The sequence below is a fragment of the Strigops habroptila genome, chromosome 1, assembly GCF_004027225.2.
Source record: "Strigops habroptila isolate Jane chromosome 1, bStrHab1.2.pri, whole genome shotgun sequence".
In the NCBI taxonomy this organism is placed as follows: Eukaryota; Metazoa; Chordata; class Aves; order Psittaciformes; family Psittacidae; genus Strigops; species Strigops habroptila.
In genome coordinates, this window is record NC_044277.2 from 47186479 (window position 1) to 47208881 (window position 22403).

Genomic DNA, 22403 nt, shown 5'->3' on the forward strand with positions numbered 1-22403 from the left:
AGCAGAAATGTGTCTCCTGCTAACATCTGTCCTTGCCATGGGACATTTCAGGACAAGAGGCAGTGGGCACGAACTGACACACTGTGAGGGTAGTGAGCCACTGGAGCAGGTTGCCCAAAGAAGTGGTAAATGCTCCATCCCTGGCGGTGTTCAAGGCCAGCTTGGACAGAGCCTTGGGTGACATGGTCTAGTGTGAAGTGTCCCTGTCCATGGCAGGGAGTTGGAACTAGATGATCTTAAGGTCCTTTCCAACCTGAACCATTCTATGATTCTGTGAGTACCCTCTGAACATCAGGGAACACTTTTACTGTGAGAGTGACTGAGCACTGGCACAGGTTACCCAGAGAGGTTGTGTATCCTTTGAGATATTCACAAGCCATCTGCATGTGATGCGGCTCTAGGTGGCCTTACTGGAGCAGGGAGGCTAGACCAGAGGACCCCCAGAGATCAACCAAAGCCGTTCTGTGATTCTCTGGTTTCTACCATCCTTTGGACTTCTCTACCAAATATATGTTGATGTTATCCTGTTCTTCCTTGGTGGTTAAACCTTTGTTAGTTTATGGCTTCATAAGTCAGGTAATCAAAGAGTGGGTCCTCTCCTGATAATTGAGCATCTCAGTACAGTCCTACCAGTAATAATGTGCAAATCTGGGGAAAAAGTCTCTGTCTGCAGTTTTTAATAGAGGCCTGAATTCTTCAAGATGAAACCCTCACATGCATTCATTGATCATTTCTAATGCCTGTGAAATGCCTCTGAAGAGTGACTTTAAAATACAGCCACTTACAAATATGGCAATTTAAAAGTTGCTTGCTGCTTGTGTACTCAAAAACGAGGTGAGAGGTAGGAAAGAAGGAGGTATTTGTTCCCTTCAATTATACTTCCACAGTTTTGGTATACTGTGTTGGATGGACTTCCTCTGTTTTTTACCTACTATCCAGATTCAACATTCTGTGCAAAAAGGCACACCTAATAGCTTTTCATATCTGGAAGGCCACCCCTTCCTCTCTACAGTTTCCAGTAGGAAACAGGGTGGTTCACCAACCAAGAATGATCTGAGACTCCAGACTTCCCAATTTCCCTTTGTACTTGTTTTTCCATTGCTACGACAGTCCTCTTTTTGGTTTCTGCTGATGGTTGGAATGGGTTCAATGCCAGACTCTAGGAGAATGGATGTCTGCGCATGAAAACCTTGCAGCTATCACTGACATCAGCCAACTTGCAATTGATCTAGTTCTGCTGCTTGGTGCTTCTTTTGTTGGTATAGTCACAGAGTGTCTGCATCTACCTGATGATTTTCTTGAACTATCTGTCTTAACCATAGCTCTTCAGTTTTCTTATGTTCCATGCTTCACAGCTGGTGGTTTGTGTGATGATGATTGAGTTCTGCAAACCCAGAAGCATGACATTCTGCTTCTGAAACAAATTCTGCAATCTTTTTTTATTTTTTTTTTGGTAGGGAAATGGTGGACTGAAGGCCCATGCAAAAAGAAATTAGCTTATTACAGGATGTACCTAAGAGAAACTGCTGGAATTTTAAGAAGTAGTGTGAAAGTAAAAGATTATGAAATAAGACAGAGGGAATTCTGGGATGTTCCCTTAATTCTCTTAGAGGAAATCAAGCATCTCTTCACAGGAAAAGCCAGCTAGACACAGATCATTGTGGATAGCATTGAAGGCTGGCTCAGCAGAGTGCTTGTTTTGCTGGTACACCACTTCCTTGGGCAGCTGCACTGCCCCAGCGGAGGTTTTTCAACTGGGCACGCAGTCAAACATCCTTGCAGTGTCAGCAGCTGTGTGCCAGCTCAGATGCTACCAGTATATTTGTTAACGTTGATGTGGCCTAAGAGTATCCATACAGGGTAGTAGTATAATTACAGCAGTATGGTGGTAGAACTCCTATATTCCGTAGCATATTCTGTGCTGTAAGCAAGCCTTTGTAAAATCCTGCTTTTACCAGTGTTACCATGTGAAGCCTTCATTTGTGAAGTCCCATTGACTTCCCCAAGTGTAGAGCTAATTGCATGAGAAGGATCTAAGGGGTTTAATCCTTCTCCTGATACTTCAGTGAAAATTAATTTCTTATATGTTATGTATGAGTAATACATTTCTGTTTGTATATTAATATTAATGGTGCATATTTTTGAGCACAAGTTCTACTCTGTAGGATTAAATGATCTTGGTAAGTAATAGCCCAGAATTCTGCAGGAGTAAAGGTTGGGTTAAAAGTGGACAATTAAGGGCAGGGGGAGGGTCCTGAGCCACACTTTGGAAAGTGAAGTTAATCAGCATTAATTTTCCATAGTGTGGGATAAAAGTGGTTTTAATGTTTAATTCAAACAAAATAAGATATATAAAAAGCCCTGATTTTCCCTTTCTCTTAAAATCCAGATAGCTTTTACAAAATTTGAGATGGAGAAAAGAGACAAAAGAGTATTCTCTTCTGTGTACTTGAAAACTATTAATTTTACTGGGTTACATTTGTTGCTGATCGTTGGTGAAGAAATTAGTAGCTTTATTGAATGACAGTGTGTCTCAGTATGCCTTTTTTAAATGAAGGGGAGAAAAGCTTTGAAAAGAAGAAAGTCTGTCAGCTTACTCAGAATATCAGCTTTTTGCTGATATTCTTGTACCTGCCAAGTCATGCTCTACTGCCTGTGCTTTGGTGCCATGGCATCTGCAAAATTAACAGTGCAGTCTTGATCATAGTTTCTCCTTAATGCCCTTAGCTGCAGAGCTGCTCTGCCACTAAGATGCTGAATGTTGGGATGCCTCTTGATGGGTTAGCAGCTCTCAGGCTTCAGAGGGCCTCAGGTTTAGCAGCCTTCTTTAAGTGAAATGTAAGGAGGCAAAAAGAGATGGGGATGCTGACAGAAAGTTCAGTTGCTGACACCGTCAGCCCTGAACTCCTGAGCACTGCTCAGCACATACAGTTGTAGTCCTCAGAGGCTCAGCCTCACACAGGATCAGGATAGAAAGAAGTTTGTCTTTCAGATCCAAATCAAATTCACAATACTTCTACCTGTTTGTACTTATAACCTATGTAAACCTGATGTGAAGTAATTCAGAGATAATAAATACACAGCCATGTGCTGCCAGGTTTTAGAGTCACTTTTCTGACAAGTACTTCATTTCAAAGACCTAGACAAAGTTAAAGAATTGGAGAGCTCAAAGGGAAGAGATGCAGTTTTTAAATGTTGCAAGGTGTGATTCTTTCTCTGTGGGGATGTGGGACATTGCGAGCTAATGCACTTCATCAGCCAGGGGAAGGAAAGATTTGTAACTAAGACGTTGAAGACAGACATGATTAAATGCGGAATCCAGACCATAAAGGTGAAGGACAGAATAGCAGACCCTAGCTTCAAGCAGAATAGGGATGGAAGGACTTCTAGAACAAACATTTGTATTTCTGACTCCTATTGTGTATTAAAGCAATAAGTAACCGTAATGGAAGAAATTAGAAAAAAATAATATTTTTCTCCGTTTTCGTTTTGCTTACCGTATGGGATTGATTGTGTTCTTTCTCTAGGCATGTATATTCAGACCCTGCCACACTAAGACCCTGCTAAACAACTGCAGAAGAACAGAAAAACCCTCATAAAATCGTTATGAACGTGTTTTTAAAAGCAGTCAGGAAATACTACTTAAAGGGTGTTGTGTGAGCAATGAGAAGAGTTAGCAATTAGTTAAAAAAAATTGCAAGATGACGGTGCCCCATAAGCAAGATAAATAGCTAACTATGCAGTGAAACTGGCTAACATATGCTTAGTTTTGCAAGAGCTTAAGGTTGACAAAATAAGCATCCAGGAAGACAGAAAAGAAATCCTCAATTAAGGTGCTGTCAAAAATAATCTGAGCTATGATGAAAAATGGCTAAATGGACAAATAAGCTGGGACCGTGGTTGCTCTTGTGCCTCATGCAGGGCCAAGCACACTGCTAATGCTTAATAAAATACTGATGTAATAAATCAGCTGGCAGTGTTAGGAGATAGCACTGGCAAGTTACTGTAGTAAGTGTGCAAGTTTTAACTTGGTTTTGCATATGATTTTTTGGAAGCTATTAACTTTTTCTTGTCAGGTTACCTTTCTGTTGGTTGAACAAGTGGAATTAGCTCCACCCTGGATTTAATGTGAGGGAAACTGTGAGCGAATGATTGGCCTGGGAGAGGGGAATTAGAGAATGTGGGAGGTATGGCATTACTCTCTTTTGGCAGCAGCAGGTTGTCTCAGCTGTGTCATTGATCCATACCCTCGGTCTGTGCTGAAACTGAGGGGGAAAAGCCTCGAAAGTCCCCCTTACTGGTGTGACAAGGGTAAATAACCTACCTAGATGTAAACAGGAGGTTGTTGGTATGTTAACAGGTACACATCAAAGCCATTTTTGCTAGTGCATGCAGGAAAGGTGTGAAAGGAGCATAAAATAAACCAGGTGTGCCCTCAAACCTGAGACTGTAGACACAGTGCATTAGAAGCTATGACATATTTTTTGTTATTTCATATAGGGAACAAGTATTCAGTTAAAAGTGGGATACAGGAGATTCAGAAATGGTATATGTAATCAAGGAAACCAACACTGTTGAAAAAATGCTTTGTCATGGACCTTGTGGCACATCCTCCTCATGGCGAAGAATAAAATATAGGTTAGGTGTAATGTAATGGAATATAGTACACAAAAAGTGACTTACAAACACAGAAAAACATCCATTCCCAAATTGTCAGAGAAAGCAGCTGAAGATAAAAGGAAACATTAAGCAGATAAATTTACAGTCTTCTAAAAAGAGGTATCAACAGCCTGGGAAGATGCTACTAAACAGACATTTAACAGGGGATGTAAGGATTACACAAGAAATTCCTGGTTTGTGAGAGCTTGATTGAACAGTGAGAAACATGAGAGAAAGGCTAATCAAAGACATGATAGGAGAACACCTAGAAAGTTTGGATTTAATGAAGGATAGAGGACAAAGATTCACAAAGGGAGGATCATGCTTAAAATTTTCAATAGAGTATTTTGAGAGAGTAGCCACAAGTGCTGACAGAGAAGCCTATAAACATGATTTACCAGGATTTTAGCAAAGCTTTTGAAATGCTATAGCACAAAAGACTAATCTGTTAGGTGAATAAGTGTGGCGTAGGGAGAGATACTTTGTTTGATTAGAAAAGAAAAGAAACACTAACTTGGTTCTGGAAAGCATAGGAGTTTTGTGAATTGAAGCAGGTTACGTTGGGCGTGTGAATAATGAAAAGCCTTAAGAATCACTATTTGCACCAATTTTGTTGAATTTATGCAGCGTATCGGTACTCTGGAAGAAAGAGTAAGTAGTAAGGTGATGAAATTCCCTGCTAGTACAAAACTGGGGAAATGTCAGAACAAAATAGGCAGATGATAAAATTCTGAATGACTTTGACAAGGAGGTGGAGCATGGGCAAGATACATAGCATATGCAGTTCATTTTCAAGTAATATAATGAGGCTAGGGAATAGAAAAAGAAGAATGTATTGATACCTGAGACAGTCACAGGGCACAGAAGGCTACACAGAAGGATCTGCATACTTCTGAAGCTCTTCTGAATAGAACTGAATCTTCTAGTAGAGTGGTTATTAGTTGTTTTGCTTGTGTATAAAAACAAAATTCTGGACACAGAACTGAAGTACCAATTGAAAGATCATGTTCTTGGGCCATTTATAAAAGCAGCAAAGCCTCATTTGATGTGACATGGACACTTTAGGCACCTTTATAGAAAGGAAATTCTCAAAACCTTGAAGTGACAGGTGAGGATCAGGACAATAATTAAAGGTCTGGGTAATATTAATTATTCAAAAGGTTAGAAAGATACATGCATATGCTCTGCATGGATTGAAGGCCCAATCCAAAGCTCATTAACTGAGCTTCTCTTCACAGAGAAGCTTTGCATGCTGGAAGGCATTAAATTGATTTTGTGAACAGGAATGCAATAGGCAACCAGATTGCCCAGTGCTCTTCTGAGACACCTAGTCCAAGCGGTTACTCTTGTACGACAATTTTGAATGGCCCCAGGAATGAATGGGGCCTCAGATTTACACTCAAATTGGGACTTGCGGAGGGGGTTTAGTGAAGGATTGTGGGCTTATTTATTGAAGAATTTTAGTGAAACATGAGGCCACAGTAATGAAAAAAATAAAAGGAAAAAGTTAAATCACTTTCTTAATCCCATCTGATAGTGCAAGTGTCACTCTCCTCTGGAACAAATCTTTGGAAGTTTTGCAATAAGGCACAGTTTAGAGCGCAGTACAGCTTCTCCAGCTACTATTACTGGTCCTGCCTGAGTCCATATGAAAGTGCACTGGAAAGGGTCTTCTGTGACCCACTCTTGCTGATCTGAGATTATCCTATAACCAGAAATATGCATCGGATTGTTTTTGTGTTTGGAGGGGAGAATGAGGATGTTGGAATGTTTCTGTCTCTCACAGGAGTCTGACACATGTCCTCTGGCAAATGCAGTGGTAGCAGATTAAACCATAAGTGCCCTCAGCTGTCTACCCTTCATCACTGTGACCCTGGGCTGTGAGCTGAAGCAGCAAGGCCTGGGTGCCCACTCGCTCCTTCTAAGTGCTCCAAAGGCACAGGTGACTGTCACAAGTACTGCAAGGCTTCTTCCCCAGCTATCCAGGCAAGGGACATGGAGCTGCAATACCCCAGGGCTCATTTCTGTCTTTTCTCCTCAAGTTTCCCCTTTGAGGGAACACGGCATGAGGAGGGGCTGAGTCTTCCTCTGGATCTCACCCCATTAAGGAATTGGGCCTAGGCATGAAGCACATCAGGACGCACAAGCTCCTGTGAGCAGTTATGAGTCCCATGATTCTGACAAAGCTTGTGAGACTGAGGTGTAACTTGCAGTGAAAAAGGACTTCCTTAGAATGTGAAACATATGGAAATAAGTAGTGGGTTTTGTTCAACGTGACGTGAAAATGAGTGGGTTTGATCACTGAAAATCTAAGAGTAATTCGAATTTACTGAGTTTGCTTTTAAAATAAAAACCATGCGCAAGTTTAGACACCTTGAGATGAGTGTGTGTTGAGCTAATAAAAGTCGATGTCAACATTTTAGAATATATTTGGAAAGAAAAAAGACCCAGTGCTTGATCAAGCAGCAGTCACAAGAACATTCTTCCCTTCATGATAAAAAGAAAACCTCTGTGTGATTCCACAAATATGTCAGATCATTCTGAAGAGGCTAGTAAGTGCTAGTAAATTACTATTTTTTGTTGTTTCAAAGGACTTTTTATTTTTTGGCATTAGACTTCAAAAAATCCCCAACCTTTGGATGTGTTGTCATTATGTACATCAGTCATAATTTTGCCGACAATTGTTGACATGCACTCTGCGTTGCTGTGCTAACAAGAGAAAAGACCAGCCATTAAGTTTATGTTTCTTTGTTTTTGAACAAAGTCACATATCAGGAATAATGCTAGGGGTATGCTAATAAACAATATATAGTGCCAGTCATCAGGGAGTAAGAAATATTTTCTAACTAGTTCTAAAGGGAAACAATGTTTTAAAAAAAGGGAGAGTGATTGTTATTTATGCAATATTGTTGTTCTATATGTCAGCATCAAAAAGCATCTTGTAAAGAGCTTAGCATAATAAATCCTTGATCATGACTGTCATTATTTAGAGGTCTTTGATAGATCTAGATGTAGTGCAGTAAGGTTAAATTTACCAACATATAATGGGAAATCCTTTGACTGAATCCGAATTCTAGCAATGTTACCAGTATTGTCACAACAGCAAAAAAGAGAAAAAATGTTGTACCTTTTAAAACAGCAGGCTTCGCAAATCATAACTGTAAAACTAAGTCAAATCAGATTTGTTTTCTGGTTGCCCATTGATTTTGTTTGTCTACATAATGATTTAACTTGGTTACATTTCAGAAAGCTAAAGTTGATTTAAATGAAAAGTAGCAAAAAAGTCTTCTTATTGTTTCCACCAAGAAGCAATGCCACACATTTTTGTTACTGTCATCAAGAAAATTAAAATAGCCTCTGTGTATGAGAAGCAATGTGAGATTTGTAAAGAGGAGTCCACAGGAACATTTAATTTCAGAATTGACTTTGATTAGTGACAAATTTTTCAGTTAACTTGGGGAGGTAAAATAACATGTTTAAAAAGTCTTTATATTCCTGCCTACAAGCTTGAAGTAGAAAGATACTTAATGGATGGGCACTTTATCTGTCCAGGGCAGGGCATCTAAATTTAGATGCTGATAACAAATCCAGCAAGTCTTTAGTAATGTTTAGAGTCAGGGGAAAAAGAAACCTTTTTTTTTTTTTTTATATAATCAATAATACCAGCTGCATAACACTCTTCAGAAGTTAAATTTGTACAAGACAGACTGTATTTTTGATGCACATTATCCAGTGAACCCTACTTCCCCAACTGGTATATACGAAATCTGCAATTTACTACATCTGTGCCAGCTTTCTGTGACTTTACGTTCTTTAAAAAATATATGTTTTTCTTTATTTTTTTTTTTCTTTTTGCTGATGTAGGCAAGGTGCCTGTGGCTGTACAGAAAGATACGTGTCTCTTGAGTTACTACCTTGATGTGGCAGTTCAGGGCTTACCTTGCCTTCGTTGCATCTTCAAAACAACAGTCGAGCTTTCCTGCACTATTACCTTAGGACTTGAGTACTTGATACTACAATTATGCAGTTGAATAATTTTAAGAATCTGACTTGTCTCATTAGATGCCTGGATAATAACAGATTTTAAGTTTGATGAAAACACAAAATCTTACTTTTGAATATACTCTTTAGTTTTCATTTTTAAAGTAATGCTTTCCTATATCAAATCTCTGGCCAATTCAGGTCAAGAAGAAGAATAAGAGAAAATACAGTCACATTCTCAGGATGTTGAAATGTCTTGGACAGGTGATGTACCTTGTAGAAAAGCAAAATGGCAGATCTGTTTTGAAAGACACCAAGACACAAATGAAGAACTTCTGTTCTGCACCAAAGAGAGCAGAGTAATGCATTTCCTGGTTTATAATGAAATTTGATCTGTATACATCATGGTCTTTAAGTTAAGTCAGACCTAATGTAAGATGGCCAGAAGAATTGCTCTCTGGCTAGTTTCCAGCCAGCCTTCCCAGTTTTGGTACAGGTTTGCCAATAGATACTGAAGCAACTGCCTGGGTACAGTAACCATTTGTCCAGACTAGCAGGGAGTTTTCCCTACCTGAAAGGTGGCAACCTGATGACCATTTAAAGTGTATGGTGCAGAGGAGATTCTGCAGCGCAGCTGAGAATGAAGGAGAAGCAGATTTCTGGTTTCTGTGGTCTGTTCCTGCCTTCTGTAGTGGGCCTAATTCATCGGTATAAACTGAAGGTTTTGCATTGATGTTAGTATTGTTTGAATGACATCCCACACATCCTCATTGCGTTTTGCCTTCCATGAATGTGAAGCTGGTGTTTTAGCAATACTGGTCTGTCCATGGAGCTAGAAAGCTGAAAAAGTACAATCTCTACAGAGTTTCAGGAAACTCAGGTGAAAGGTACTAGAGAACTACAGTGTGATATTTTTTTAATATTAATAATTAAGCCTTAATGAAAACACTGCTGGAGAGCTTTAAATGACCACTTTGAACTCAGTATTTTGAGTTATAAAGAGATGGTTCCAATTGTATGTTTCAGTAAATTTTATCTACCCTTGTTTCTTTAGAAGAAGACCTACCAATGCATCAAATGTCAGATGGTTTTCTACAATGAATGGGATATCCAAGTTCATGTTGCAAACCACATGATTGGTAAGTGAAGCACTAAAACTTCTTGCAGACAGATAGCCATTTCTCTTACTGGTGATCATCAGTGGCTCTAAAATTAAACAGAGTTAAGGAGAAATTAATTGTGCATCCATCAATGATTAACCTAGGCATGATTGACTTTTTTATTCATATTATTAGACTTGATAAAGCATTAACATACTTTATTTTCTGCAAGGGCTAGTTTAGACTTCTGCAGAGAATTATATATCCACTGCCAGTCAAAACACAGGTGATTAGCAAATTAAACTTCTAATCATTTTTGCATTATTGAAAACAAACTAACAGGAATGGTAATGAACTGGATGTTAGCTTTCCATAGAGTTTTAGACAGGTTTTAATTTCAGAAGTTATTATGGTAATGACACTACTGTGTACTTCTCAAGCACCTTGGTACCAAAATCAAAACTGGCAAGTTTTTGTCATTAGGAAACATAAATAATTCAAATGGCCATAAAATAGTATTGTTTGTTGTGTTTGAGCAGTGTGGAAAAAAATCCTGAGTGTATCTGTATACAATTAAATACTAGAATTTATTTGAAAAAAAAAGAAAGGAATTGTAGTATTCAGTAATGGAATCTGCTCTTTTAGGTGCAAGCATTTAAAAAAGTCTTTTAGGATTCCTAAAGCTAAGCCTGGGTTGATGTTTACAAAGCTGTTACAGTTGTAAATTGGAATAAAACAAAACCTGCTTTTTCTTTGATATTCATATTTTCCTATTATTTGCTTATTCCCCTAGGTTTATCCATAATGTTTTCAATTTGGTAACCACTCAGTAATAGCACTAAGAGTTCTATCAGCCAATTAAATTTATCAAGCACATCATTTGCCCGCTAATAAGATAACATTGCCAGGGTTGTCTCATTTTTTTTTAGCCTCTTTTCCAGATTTCACTTTTCAAGACAGAGATGGATACCATTGATTTTATATTCCTGCCTCCCTTACACTCTTTTTCTTGCTATAATAATAGAAAAGCATGCAAAGCACAGACCAAACAGTATAGTATGGAAGCCATAATTAAAAATATAACAGAAGAGAATTTTCTGGTTTTTTTTTTTTTCATTTTTTAACTTAAAAATATTTTAATGTTCATTGTTTTTTTCTGTCAAGGTAACATGCAGATTCCTTCAATGAGCATTAGTAATTTGGCAGCGCTGTAAAATAAAGTTACCTGCCAAAGTTTAATAGCCCATTTGTCTGGGTACTTTATTAACAGGTTTTAATATATTTAGAGCATGAACATTTCATATACTTTCTATAGAATTGAAGAAATGTGAATGACAAGCTGGTTTTGTAAAGGAGCAAAGTGATTTGCCTATTGGATTAAGCCTTAGTTTTGATGTCTCGTGTCTTTGGGGAGGAGATAATTTGAACTGTTTCACAGTATTCAATCTGGGTCAGCAACGTGGAATTTAAAAGTAGGTTATTACCAACAAGAAAACTCACAATTTCTGCTGTTTTCTTTGAATCCGGTGTTCAGCATGTTCTTAAGTGCAACATATAGTGATACTGAGATGTAAGAGGGAACATGGAGAGTGTGGGTAATGGATGATGCTGGAATGGCAGAGTGGTATGTGTGCTTGCCATGCATTTCCCCAATGCCCCATGTTTTCGGAATAGGAACCCACTTCTTTCACAAAATACTCAGATTTTCTCTCTTTTATTTTCTTTCTCTATTTTCTGGATGAGTTTTACTAGAGGGTCAGAATGGGAGGAGAGAAAAGAGGAGAGAGTCAGTAAAGCAGGACAAATCCAGGCTTCAACCTGCAGATCTGCAGAGATGGAGATTTTCTTAAATGGAGCTATTAACTGCCTATGTTTTATTTCTAAAAGCTGGATGAGGTTGAATGAGAAAGAGAATCTTTTTTAAAATATTTAATTGTTTGGTCTGTGTTGTATCTAATCATGCATGATATTGCTTCATGACATAACCATAGTGACACAGATTTAAATGTGCTTAATATAAAATCTTCCCAGTGAAATAAAGAAGGAGCTTGCAAAACATACAGGGAGATTTGCCGGTCATGCTTGTGGTAATCTGTGTTCAGTGGAAGATTCTTATCTGCACTGCCAGACTTAACAGTGCAGCTCCTAATGATGTAGCCTCGATTAAGCAAATGCAAGGGGATTTTGTGTTGGGGTGGAGTGAAAGGAATATCAGTGTTCCGGAGAGTTTTGAATGTGACCTCGCAATCGAAGCACAGGGAAAAATAATTTCTGATCTCCGATTCTGTTAGCCTTCTCACCACTAATTGGATTTTTCCTTAGCTATCTTTCCAATTTCACTCTCCTCCCTCCCCTCTAATTTATATCATTGTTCACAGGCCTTTTTCCAGGACCGTATTCAGTCTAGAGGGAAAGGTTCAAGGGGTGCCATTAAGCTATTTAAAATTGGCCTTAGTTTATGTGCATCTGTAGGTAGGCTTTTGGTATTCATATATAATACAGAAAACAGGCAAACCCATTTGTGTAAATATATATAATACATTACCCATATATATACACCCATGGATATCTGAATGCATATCAATATGTAAATTGAAAAATATTTTAGGTGAAACACTTAAGTGAATATCAACTTGTCGATTGACAGCACATTTACCAAAAAAGAAAAAATGGTTTCCTAAACACAGTGGTCGCCCTCTTTTCTACATGTATCTGATAAAATATGTCTTCTTGCCCTGCTTTCCTAGTAGGAGATGGGCAGAACACGGTGTCTTTTCTCCTCTGCAGAAGAGAAAGTGCGAAGCTTTGGGAAAAGAGAGAGAAAAGAAGGACTTTAAATGTGAAGGAAAGGGAAGGTAATCTGGGAAGGCAGGAGTTAAAAAAGTCAAACAATGTGATAATCCCTAGATCAAATATAGGGGCAATAAATGCCTTTACAGGCATCATCGCACAGTGTCAGGAACTGTTATTTCCTCTCACAGTAAAATGTTAGCATTATCTGTGTTGTGGTTATTGATGGATGTGGTGTCTTCTTACTTGAAGACTCCATGCCATAATCATAATTCAGTGAAAGGAGAAAAGGAGGGTCAGTTGGGCCATGGGACAAAAAAGAACGTGGAAAGTCATCTGCCAGACTCCACTCAGAAATGGATGGGAACCACTCATAGAGATGCATGCTCAGCCAGCTGAGGGAAACAGTTCCTACTTGCCATCTTTTTGGCCATTTGGGAGCCTAGAAAAGTAGATGGTGTCCCATCTAATTACCGTGCCCTTTGAATATGATCCTGGGATGTAAACTGAGTTCATGTTGCTAACATCCACAGAGAGAAGTTGCATTATGGAAGGTCACTGAGGCAAAGATATGTTTATAAAACCCCAGTGTGAAACTTAGACTTTTAAATAAGGCAACTGGAATTACTTTGTTGGCTAAAATAGCTCCACAGAGGGTAGATATTTTTAGGTTGTGTGTATGTGTGTGTTTTTGTCTAATCAAATATAATCTCAACTAGACATTTAGCAGGGGAAGAGGGATTAGAGGCTATTTGAAAAGCCTCTTACTCTTCTTTGTTAGAAGGGTATATAATGTTTTTACAGATTTTGTTATACATTTCAATCAATTCAACAAGAGGGATTATGCCACCTAATGGAAAATAAAATCTGCAGATGACCCAGTGAAGTGTAACCTGAAGTATCTTTGACAAAAATATAATTTACATTAATTATTACACAAGTTATATATTAAAAAGATGTCATAGAGATAACTTTCCTCAGTAACTACATGTTCATTACTTCTAGAACTTCCTGTTTTAAAACTGTTCTGCAGCCTTCAATTGAGTCTTCCCAGCACCTTTGTGAAGGGACAGGGCAGTAAGCCTTTTCCATTGAACGGATGAGGACAAAGAGGCAAAGAAGGGGAATTCCTGGCTTGCGTTAAGCGAGTGAAAGTTCAAGAGTTCTGACTGTCAGGTCTGTCTGCACATTTCTAGACACCGTGCTTGTCTAGCAATGCCTGTATTTGCTTTAACTATCCACTGATTCAAGCTTAGGCGAGGGGATGCCAGCGGCCAGAAAGCAAGTCAAACCGTGGGGTTTTTTAAATAGGCCCTCTGTTTAGGCATTATTTTAGACCTAGATGTAAGCATGTACTTTTGTTTGGAAAACACGTTTGTTGGGGGGTGTGTGTGTATTCAGATTTGTTGGTAAAACAATTTCTCAGCTTTTGAGTGGGAAAGGAGGAAATGTAAATCCAGGTGTGTTTCACATGTGTTTAGAAAGTGCTGGCACAAAGGGTGATTCTTCAGCCACCTTCTTTCTTTTATCTTTCCCCCCAGGTGGAATACATAGCATTTTTAGCAGCTTTCTTTGAGAAAATTCTATTTCTGGGTGCATGCTGTCTGTGGAAAAGGGAGGCTTTCTGGCATCCCTTTGTTTTCATCAAATAGTTTACAGTTGGCATTTGACCTGAGAGGGTAAGGAAGAGAGTCTGCCATTGTTTGTGTTCTGTTTGCTGCGCTCCACTGCTCCTCCTATTATTTCCCTGTTATTTTAAGCAGACAAGCTAAACATTGTTTTTTCTTCCACTGATTCATATACATCTGTAGTATCTGATGCAGTTCAGTGTAAATAGACTAAACAGTTGCTGTAACAGTTGCCTAGGATTTTGCACATATGTACATAGGGAGAGGCTCAGAACTGGGGGAGTATAGACATGTTTAACTCAGAAGAGGAATTACTCCATATAAAATTATGAGGCTCAACAGCAGTAGTGTAAATTTGTAAGTGCTCTGAGTAAAGTGCTGTTAGGCATGAGATAATGTAAAGAGATGACATTGCCAAGAACTATTTATGAAGAGCTTAATTTTTTTCACTCTGATAATTCTTGACCAATAATTACCAGCTTCTAATTATCTATTTTAGTTAGAAAGAAATCTCTATCACTATGGAGGTTGGCATTGCAACTAGCACATAAATCCCCAAAGAGGTAAATGTGTTCCAAACAGCCACAAACAACTGTCTCATGAAACATAGTGAGCAAATTGCGAGCCGCTGGCTGTGCACAACAGAGCAGCACATTTACCATTGAGGACTGATCAGGCTGACAAAGAGAATGATAAAAGAGGGAAACAGCCACAATCTTTGTAGTTTTCTGCTACTTCTGTTGATTAAAATAGCAAGCCCCAGTGTTGTAGCAAGAGCCACTACCTCTCTGAAGAGTTGGGGAGAAAAGGAGAAGAGTGTCACGGTCAGGATTCAGCACCTTTTTGCAACCATACTTTTGACAATTTCTATATAGGTCATTTCCGATAAGTAAACAGACTTTTCTTTCTTTAACCTTTCCAGTATCCTGTATAAATCACTTTTTGTGAAGTCTGTTGTGGTGAGGGGGGGAGCTTGTTTTTGAGGGGAGGATGTTGTATAGCATTGAGTGAGGTAGCAGGTGTGAGCAGGAGGAGGAAATGAAGGGAAAGAAAAAAAGATGCCAACCCTGAAGTTAGGAAGCAAATGGGAAAACAGGATGAAGCGACCCTGCAGTCGACAAGAAGAATTCTAGTTTACACCAGCAAATACTGCATTAAATCCCAAGTAAACAAATCTATGCTGGAACAATTGTAGTTTAAAAAGAAGAGTATATAGAAACATTTTAACATTTTAATTTCTCCACAAAGAAATTTTATAGCTATGTTTTACAATAAGAAGTAGCATGTAACCATTAGAAGACATAATGACACATTTTAGTGCAACTCATGATTTTTGATATTTTCAGTGACAGTGATATAAGTATATAACATTTATATATGCTTATGTGTTATGTGTTTGCATTATGCATGTATTAACAGCATGCATAATAAACCTATAAAAATAAATCATCTTATTTGCCTCACATTTGTGAAGTGCACAATATGGTACATATGGACCACAACACTGATGTCAAGACAACGAAAATCTCAGTTGGCTTTCTGAAGCCCAAGAAAATTTTAGTCTGTAATAGCATGTGGCGTTCACACATTCTGTTGTTTGTCTACTGCCTAAAGTCAGGACATTAAACCCCATGATTTGCCTTTCACTTACCCAGAAAACTGTGCTGGGCAACTAATACTTGTTGCACCATGTTGACCTCAAGTAAGAAGTCTTCAGCATGTCAGTTTAACTCTGTACTAAAACTAATGTTGTAAAGTCCCTCTTACCCGAGGTTTGGATAAAAAGAATCCAAAAAGATACACATCTATGCACTAAAGAAGAAAGGAAGTGGAGACTTCCTTTTGTTGGTCATCTTTTGCTGATTCCTGAGTAGTAAGAAATGGAAATCATTAATTTATATTGAAGGACAGATCATACCCTCTTAGCACTGGAAAATCTTTTGGATACCTGGGAATCTCCTATTTACAGTCAGAGCTGTCAAGAAGTTGTTTAAAAATTAGAGGAAACTTGGTCACTATGTCTGCGAAAGGAGGAGATGTAATTGAAATACCCAGGAAAACCAGCATTTGGAGTTAAATCTGAGAAAATGTAGGTTTATTTTGTGAGGAGCTGGGTTACAAAATAGGCAAAATCTGGGCTGTTTAATACTAAGAGGAAGCTACTCTCCTGTGGGCAATGCTGGCTTATTTGAAAAGCCCATAAAGGGTTTCTGCATGGACCATACAAAAGGGATACTTTCTCTTTAATAGCCATCTGTACAGGAGAGATGAGAAGTGGGCCAGGTCATCTCTCCTCAGCTGTCATGATATTAGCGTAGGTAATGGAGCAAGCTCTGTGTTCTGCTGGGTGTTGTTTTTCATAGATGTTCATCGATTTACACAGATAATTCTATTTATTTCTTAGAGTTGGTCCAAGCAAACCGGGCAGAATAACAAACACCAAAGCATTTCAAATGACTTTATCTTTGTTGTTTTGTAATGTAACTTTTGTCTAAAAAATGGTGTCACACCTACTGTGCAGATGGCTGCATGATTTGTAAACCAGCCAAAACATTTAAACAAATGTGTGATCTGGGGATAGATTAAATAAAGGATAAAATGGAGTGTGGACCACAAATTCTAATAATCAGATGATTTTAAGTTGTGTGTAGTGTGGAGCGATGGTAGCAGCGATAGCAGGGAACGCTTGCCAATGACAGCAAGGTGCCTTACAGATCTCAGGATGGAGCCTGTGGCCTAGTAGGCCTCAGTTTGAGAGCTGCACATTTGCTGTACAGCTGGCAGCTCTGTATGGGGACATCAGATAAAACTTATGTAAAATGAAGTGTTATTGCTTAGTATGAAATTGAGCAGAGAGGGAATTTGCAGACAGTAACTGAAAACAGAATTCATGGTACCAATGAAGCAGACTGTAAATATGAAGAGGCTTTAATTATCTGCGCAATTTAACAAAAATTCAAGATGTATTTGGAAACGGCAAAGGCAGCTGTAAACATGCTGGAGCAGCACCATGCACCGGGCTTCAGGTCAGGTGTGTCACCTACTCATTTGGGTTACAGGCACCCTGCCACCCCCCGTGCCCCAGGGTGCCTGCTGTCACACACCGAGTTGCTCTTCTTGGAGCTGGGACTTCATTTCAGGGGGTTGAAGCAGGGACGGCTGCCTGCTTTTTGAGACAGCTTTCAGGGAAGACTGTCCGGGCTTTTAAAATCACAAATGGTTCAGTCAGGTCATAGTATGCACACATATATGAACTCTTCTGGATGGGAAGGGGGGGCACCTTGGATTTAAAAAATTCTAATAAAATTGAATTAAATTGCCTTATTACTAAGTAATACTATTAGTAATAATAGTAGTGATAATACTACTAAAGGAAACGTTTGAAAAATGTCCACAATTCAGACTGGAGTTAATTTGTAAAGAAATGAAGTAAAGCACACAGAAGCTTTAGATTTTTTCCTGCAGAAGAGCATGTGGTGTGAGCAGCCCTTGATGAAGGGGACGCTCTCGAAAGGTAATGTCAGGCAATACGAAAGTTGTTCCTTTCCCTCTACCTGCTGTAAGAGTCTCCTCTGAGCCACTGCAGTGATACACCGTGCATGTTAATACTTAGGCACCACGGGCTGAATTAATGGCACAGTGTCAGCCTTCCCTTTTGTTCTTTGTTGCTGACCGTTTGTATTGCAGGCTTTATCAGGAGCCTTAGCACATTCCTTCAGCCGTGTTTAGCTGTCAGCACAGAGGGTAGCCTCACCGTCGCTTTTCTAAATCATCCCTGTTCCGAGCAGAGAAGCCTCCGGTTCTTTGACGGAGCGCGTCCCGAGGTTTCTCGCTGCGATGTAAGCGCAGGAAGCGAAACAAAAGAGCCAATATGGAGAGTGGGTGTCGAACTTCAGCTGCTCATATTGTTGCATTTGGTGAGCTGACGGGGTTTCGTAGGTCACCTTTAGAATTATGCCTATGACAGCAGTAGCTACCTGCCAAGATTGCAAGGTATCTCGCAGCTCTCAGGATGGAGCCTGTGGCCTGGTAGGCCGCCGTTGGAGGGGTACACATTTGCTGTACAGCTGGCAGCACTGTATGGGGCAGCAGTGTGGGCTGTTAGGGAGCTGGAAAGGAGACAAGCATGAAATTTCTTCTAACCCCAACTCTGTTTTTCTGTACTGTTGGCTGCTTCTCAGTTCCTTGACAAAAAAACCAATCAGGCACCCTTTAATCCGCCTGTGATTACCAGTGGTATAAAAAGAGAAGCATAATGAGGAAAAATGCCTCGTTTTGTTGCCTTCAAAAGCCAACAAATTGGAGTTAACTTGACAGGAAGTGGCTTAATAATTAGATTATTTATTTATTCCTGACACATATCCCCCTGTTACTAGTCTCAGGAGATCCTGTAGATGGTACGATTTTCAAGCTGCCATTACTTCGCTGTCTTCTGTGAACAAAGAAGCTACTGTCTATCAGTCAATTAAATGCACTCTTTAAGCAGAGGCTGAGAAGTCCTCAATGGATAGAGCCCTGGGACATTGTGGCTGATGATTCCTTTCTCTGTACTGTACATCACACTCTCAACTACGGTCCCCACAGAGATGGAATAAAGTCATGCATTAAAATATCACTTGTTGATTTGTTTGCTAATGAAGAGCCATTGAAATGTTTGTGTATTTCTGTGGCAAAATTGTTGATAAAAGGACTACTTGCTTGCATATCTTACTTCATCTTCAGTAAGCGCTTATTTAAGACTTACTAAAATTAAAGTCAACAAATTAAGGAAAAAACAGAGAGATGGATAATATTGGTTTACTTGCAATTCACATCAATGTAAATAACACTGAGGACAGCAAGAAGAGAGGAAGGGGAATAATAGTACTTCAACCATGTCTGTTATAATTTTCTTCATTAGTAACAATAAGGATCTCTGGTGGTTTTTTTCTGGTGCAGTAATGAGCACCCATTTCAAATAATAAAATTGCTAAAGTATCATTTAAAAATTATCCTGGATGTGTAAAAATATTAAATTTAAATAAATAAATAAATAAATAAATGGAAAAACCTGAGACTTTGTTTCTGGTTTTTGCATTTCTTCTTAGATTTTAAATATGCCCAGTTAGCTGAGAAAAGTACAGCTATGTCAAGCTAGTAACACCAGTTAAGCATGCAAGCTTAATACAAAATCACCTAAAGTGTTCAAAGCTGGGGCTTCTGAGCTTAACAACACTCTCCCTCACCCTCCTTGCATCCCGCCAAGCTTCCTAACTGGATTTCATAGTCTCTTGTGTATTTGCTCTCGCACCATACTTCTTCCACCTTCCAAGAGCCTAGGTCACCGGAGTGGACCGGTGTGGACCACATTTTGGGCCAGGCTGGAGAGAGGAGGTGTTTGAATTTTATTTTATTTACAGAAGCTGGCATACACTATACCTGTCTTCACACTGAAAATCATCAATTGACAACATCCAGCTGGAACTGATGGAGGTCTTATGTTGCTTGTCTTAAAGACCTCTGTTTGCTCTTAAGAAATATAGATAGTGCTATAGCAGTTCTCTGGTGAACTAGCTCTGTTCTGAATTTAGCCTCTGTATGACCATCTGCACCTGCAAATAGAGCCTGTAAGTGCTGTAATATATGTATTATATATACACATATATATATAAAGTCACTCATACCAGGATTATTGTTTTCAATGAACTTAACAACAAGCTATAGGGAATTAATTCAAATCAGCCTCAAATTGGAGTGTTTCTTACTCCTATTCTGTTATTCCAACTCATTTTATTAGAAAAAGCTTAGATACTCAGAGGTGTTCTATAATAGAAAATGAATTTGAAACCCATTCATTAATTGGTGATTAATACATTTCAGGATTAGTTTAAGCAAGGCCCTACCTCCTGCCCAGTCAAGTATGCTCTGGTTAATATCCAATTATCTGCACCTTCGTACTTATTATGTCTTAATATTTCGGATATGATAACCAGAAACTTGAGAGTAATGCTAATGAGCATAGAACAGGAATTAACCAGTGACACACTCAATGATCCTTACTGAGGAAAGTAACTCCTTCTGTCTCCTCAGCACAGTGGTCAAGCTACCATCGCATTTTCAATAAGCAGTACTTTCAATTCAGCCTTTATGGGAGTTTAGAATTGTACATAGGTAAAAATTCTCACTTTTGCATGCCTCATAGACCAGGTATGCTCAGAAGGTACTCCTGCACACCCTTTTTCACAGGCAGAGTTACTTTTTTTAAATGGAGCCAGTGGAAAACCAATAGTGAAGTAAAATGGTGATACCTATTTAAAATACAAGCTATTTTGTGATTGAATGCACCCTCTTCTTATACTCACAGGCATATAAGCTGAACGGCCTAGCTATCATGTCCTTCAGCTTGTAAGACAGCTTCTTTAGTGACGAGCAAACCAGATATAAATAGCTGTGAAATAAAAAAAACGATAAAAATCTGATTGATAAATGTGAAATGTAAATATTGCCAAATTAAAATTTTCTGTGCACAGAAATGTCAAGCCTTTTGAGCTCAATGTCAGGATTCTTTCTTGTGAAGATTATTATATGCCCTCTTAGTGAAACATGCAAGTGAAATTGTAGGGCCAACATATTAGTGGGGCAGAACTGAGTAACTCTGTCATGTGGCCTTAAACCAATGTAATTATAGAGGTAGATTCAATGTATAGGGAGAAAGGAAGAAGAAACATTCCTTTTGGCAGATTTGTTTTTCTTAACTAAGCTGCTGTTTGAATACGTTGTGCAGTTCAGGGCATTAGGAAAAGCCCCAGAGGAAATGAAGCAGTGGGCAGAGTGAGGGAGACCAGCTCAAAGGTGCAAAGCCACATAACACATTATTTTTATTACATGAATATAATCCTATATGTGTGGTACTTATCCAAAAGACTTTACAGAATATGCTATTCATAGTGTGTTGGACAAAGCTTATTTCAAAACACTGTCTCATTCACTGTGTTTATACTGAAAGGTATGAGTCTCATGTTTGGATAAGGGTGAATGATACAAGTAATAGTATATTTATATAATCAAAAGCAATCATAAAACACATGTACGGCAACCAGAGTTAAGGATATGCCTGTAACATCCTGTTTTGGGTTTCTTTTTCCAGTGCCTAGCCATACAATTTGAATTTTCTCTCACACAGCACTTTATTGGAGTGTTGTAGTTCGGGACCTCGGCAGTATATTCTTAATATCTAGCTGTTCGGCTACGCACCCTTTCTCCCAACCCTCTCACAGACAACCTTCACAATGAATCCAGTGTGCTTCTGGCTTCATTGCTTTTCATTGCACACCTATGCAAGTGCCAAGGCATTAGATAACTGTGCGAAGAAATCCCACCACCACCACTCCCAAGTCCCCCAGATGAGACTTCTGCAGAGCACTGTGTAATTCATTGAACAACTTGGGAGATGTTGATGTTTACTACCCTATTCAATTAGGCATTCAGAGGCAACACAGCCTTCCATTTGCTCCCAAGTTTGGTTAAAAACCCTAACCCAAATATCGCTTAGTGCAAAGTGTGATTTGCAAACTGTCATAACATGATCAAATCATACCCACTTTTCACCAGCACAGTTAAATACTCTTCAGCTGAGTGGCATTTCCTTGCCAAATTTGAACTTTTAACCCACATTACTCCTTGTGTGCTGTTATTCTTCAAGTCAGACATAACAGGGATGGTATTTTTAACCTTTTTTGATTAAAAATATAGCTGAGCTTAAAAAAAAGGCTAAAATGAAAACAAATTGAAAGTAAAATTAAATGAGTGAAAAACGAAATAAATAGGCATGGGCAGAGAGCTAGGCTAGAAAACTTAATCTTAAGGATACTTCTTACTAATGGAAGAGTTTTCTACTTTTACCTGCTGCTGCATTTGCACCAGTGATGGAGTATGCCTAGCGGTAGACCAGAATTGTACCACCAGGAAAAATCTTTCATGGTGGTGCATGGGAATAAATTAGGTGACAGAAAATAGGGCTCTAATTTCTATGATATGTCACCTAGGTTATTGTATTTTACATCAACTGCCGCTTTTGTGCTGCATGTGCATCTCTTTCAACCCTTGTGATGGGTCCTCCAGGCCAGCCTTTTTGTGGGCTGGTGATTTTCTTTGTCTCCCTTAACCTAAAGCTTCAGTAGAGGTTGTTCTCTTCTCTGACAAGAGAAACACTCTCAATACACTTTAGCTGCCCGTTTTTCTTATATGTATCCTTCCCATTCATCTC

At 38.9% G+C, this 22403-nt stretch overlaps 1 protein-coding gene across 9 annotated transcripts in view; it reads left to right on the forward strand.

Moving 5' to 3' along the window:
* ZNF521 (zinc finger protein 521) overlaps positions 1-22403 on the forward strand; it is a 234059-nt gene that overhangs the window by 104752 nt on the left and 106904 nt on the right. For all 9 annotated transcript variants that reach the window (XM_030498653.1, XM_030498712.1, XM_030498663.1 and 6 more), the window contains one exon: positions 9695-9779. In XM_030498653.1, the coding sequence (XP_030354513.1) occupies positions 9695-9779 (85 nt within the window). The remainder of the gene's footprint in view (positions 1-9694; positions 9780-22403) is intronic.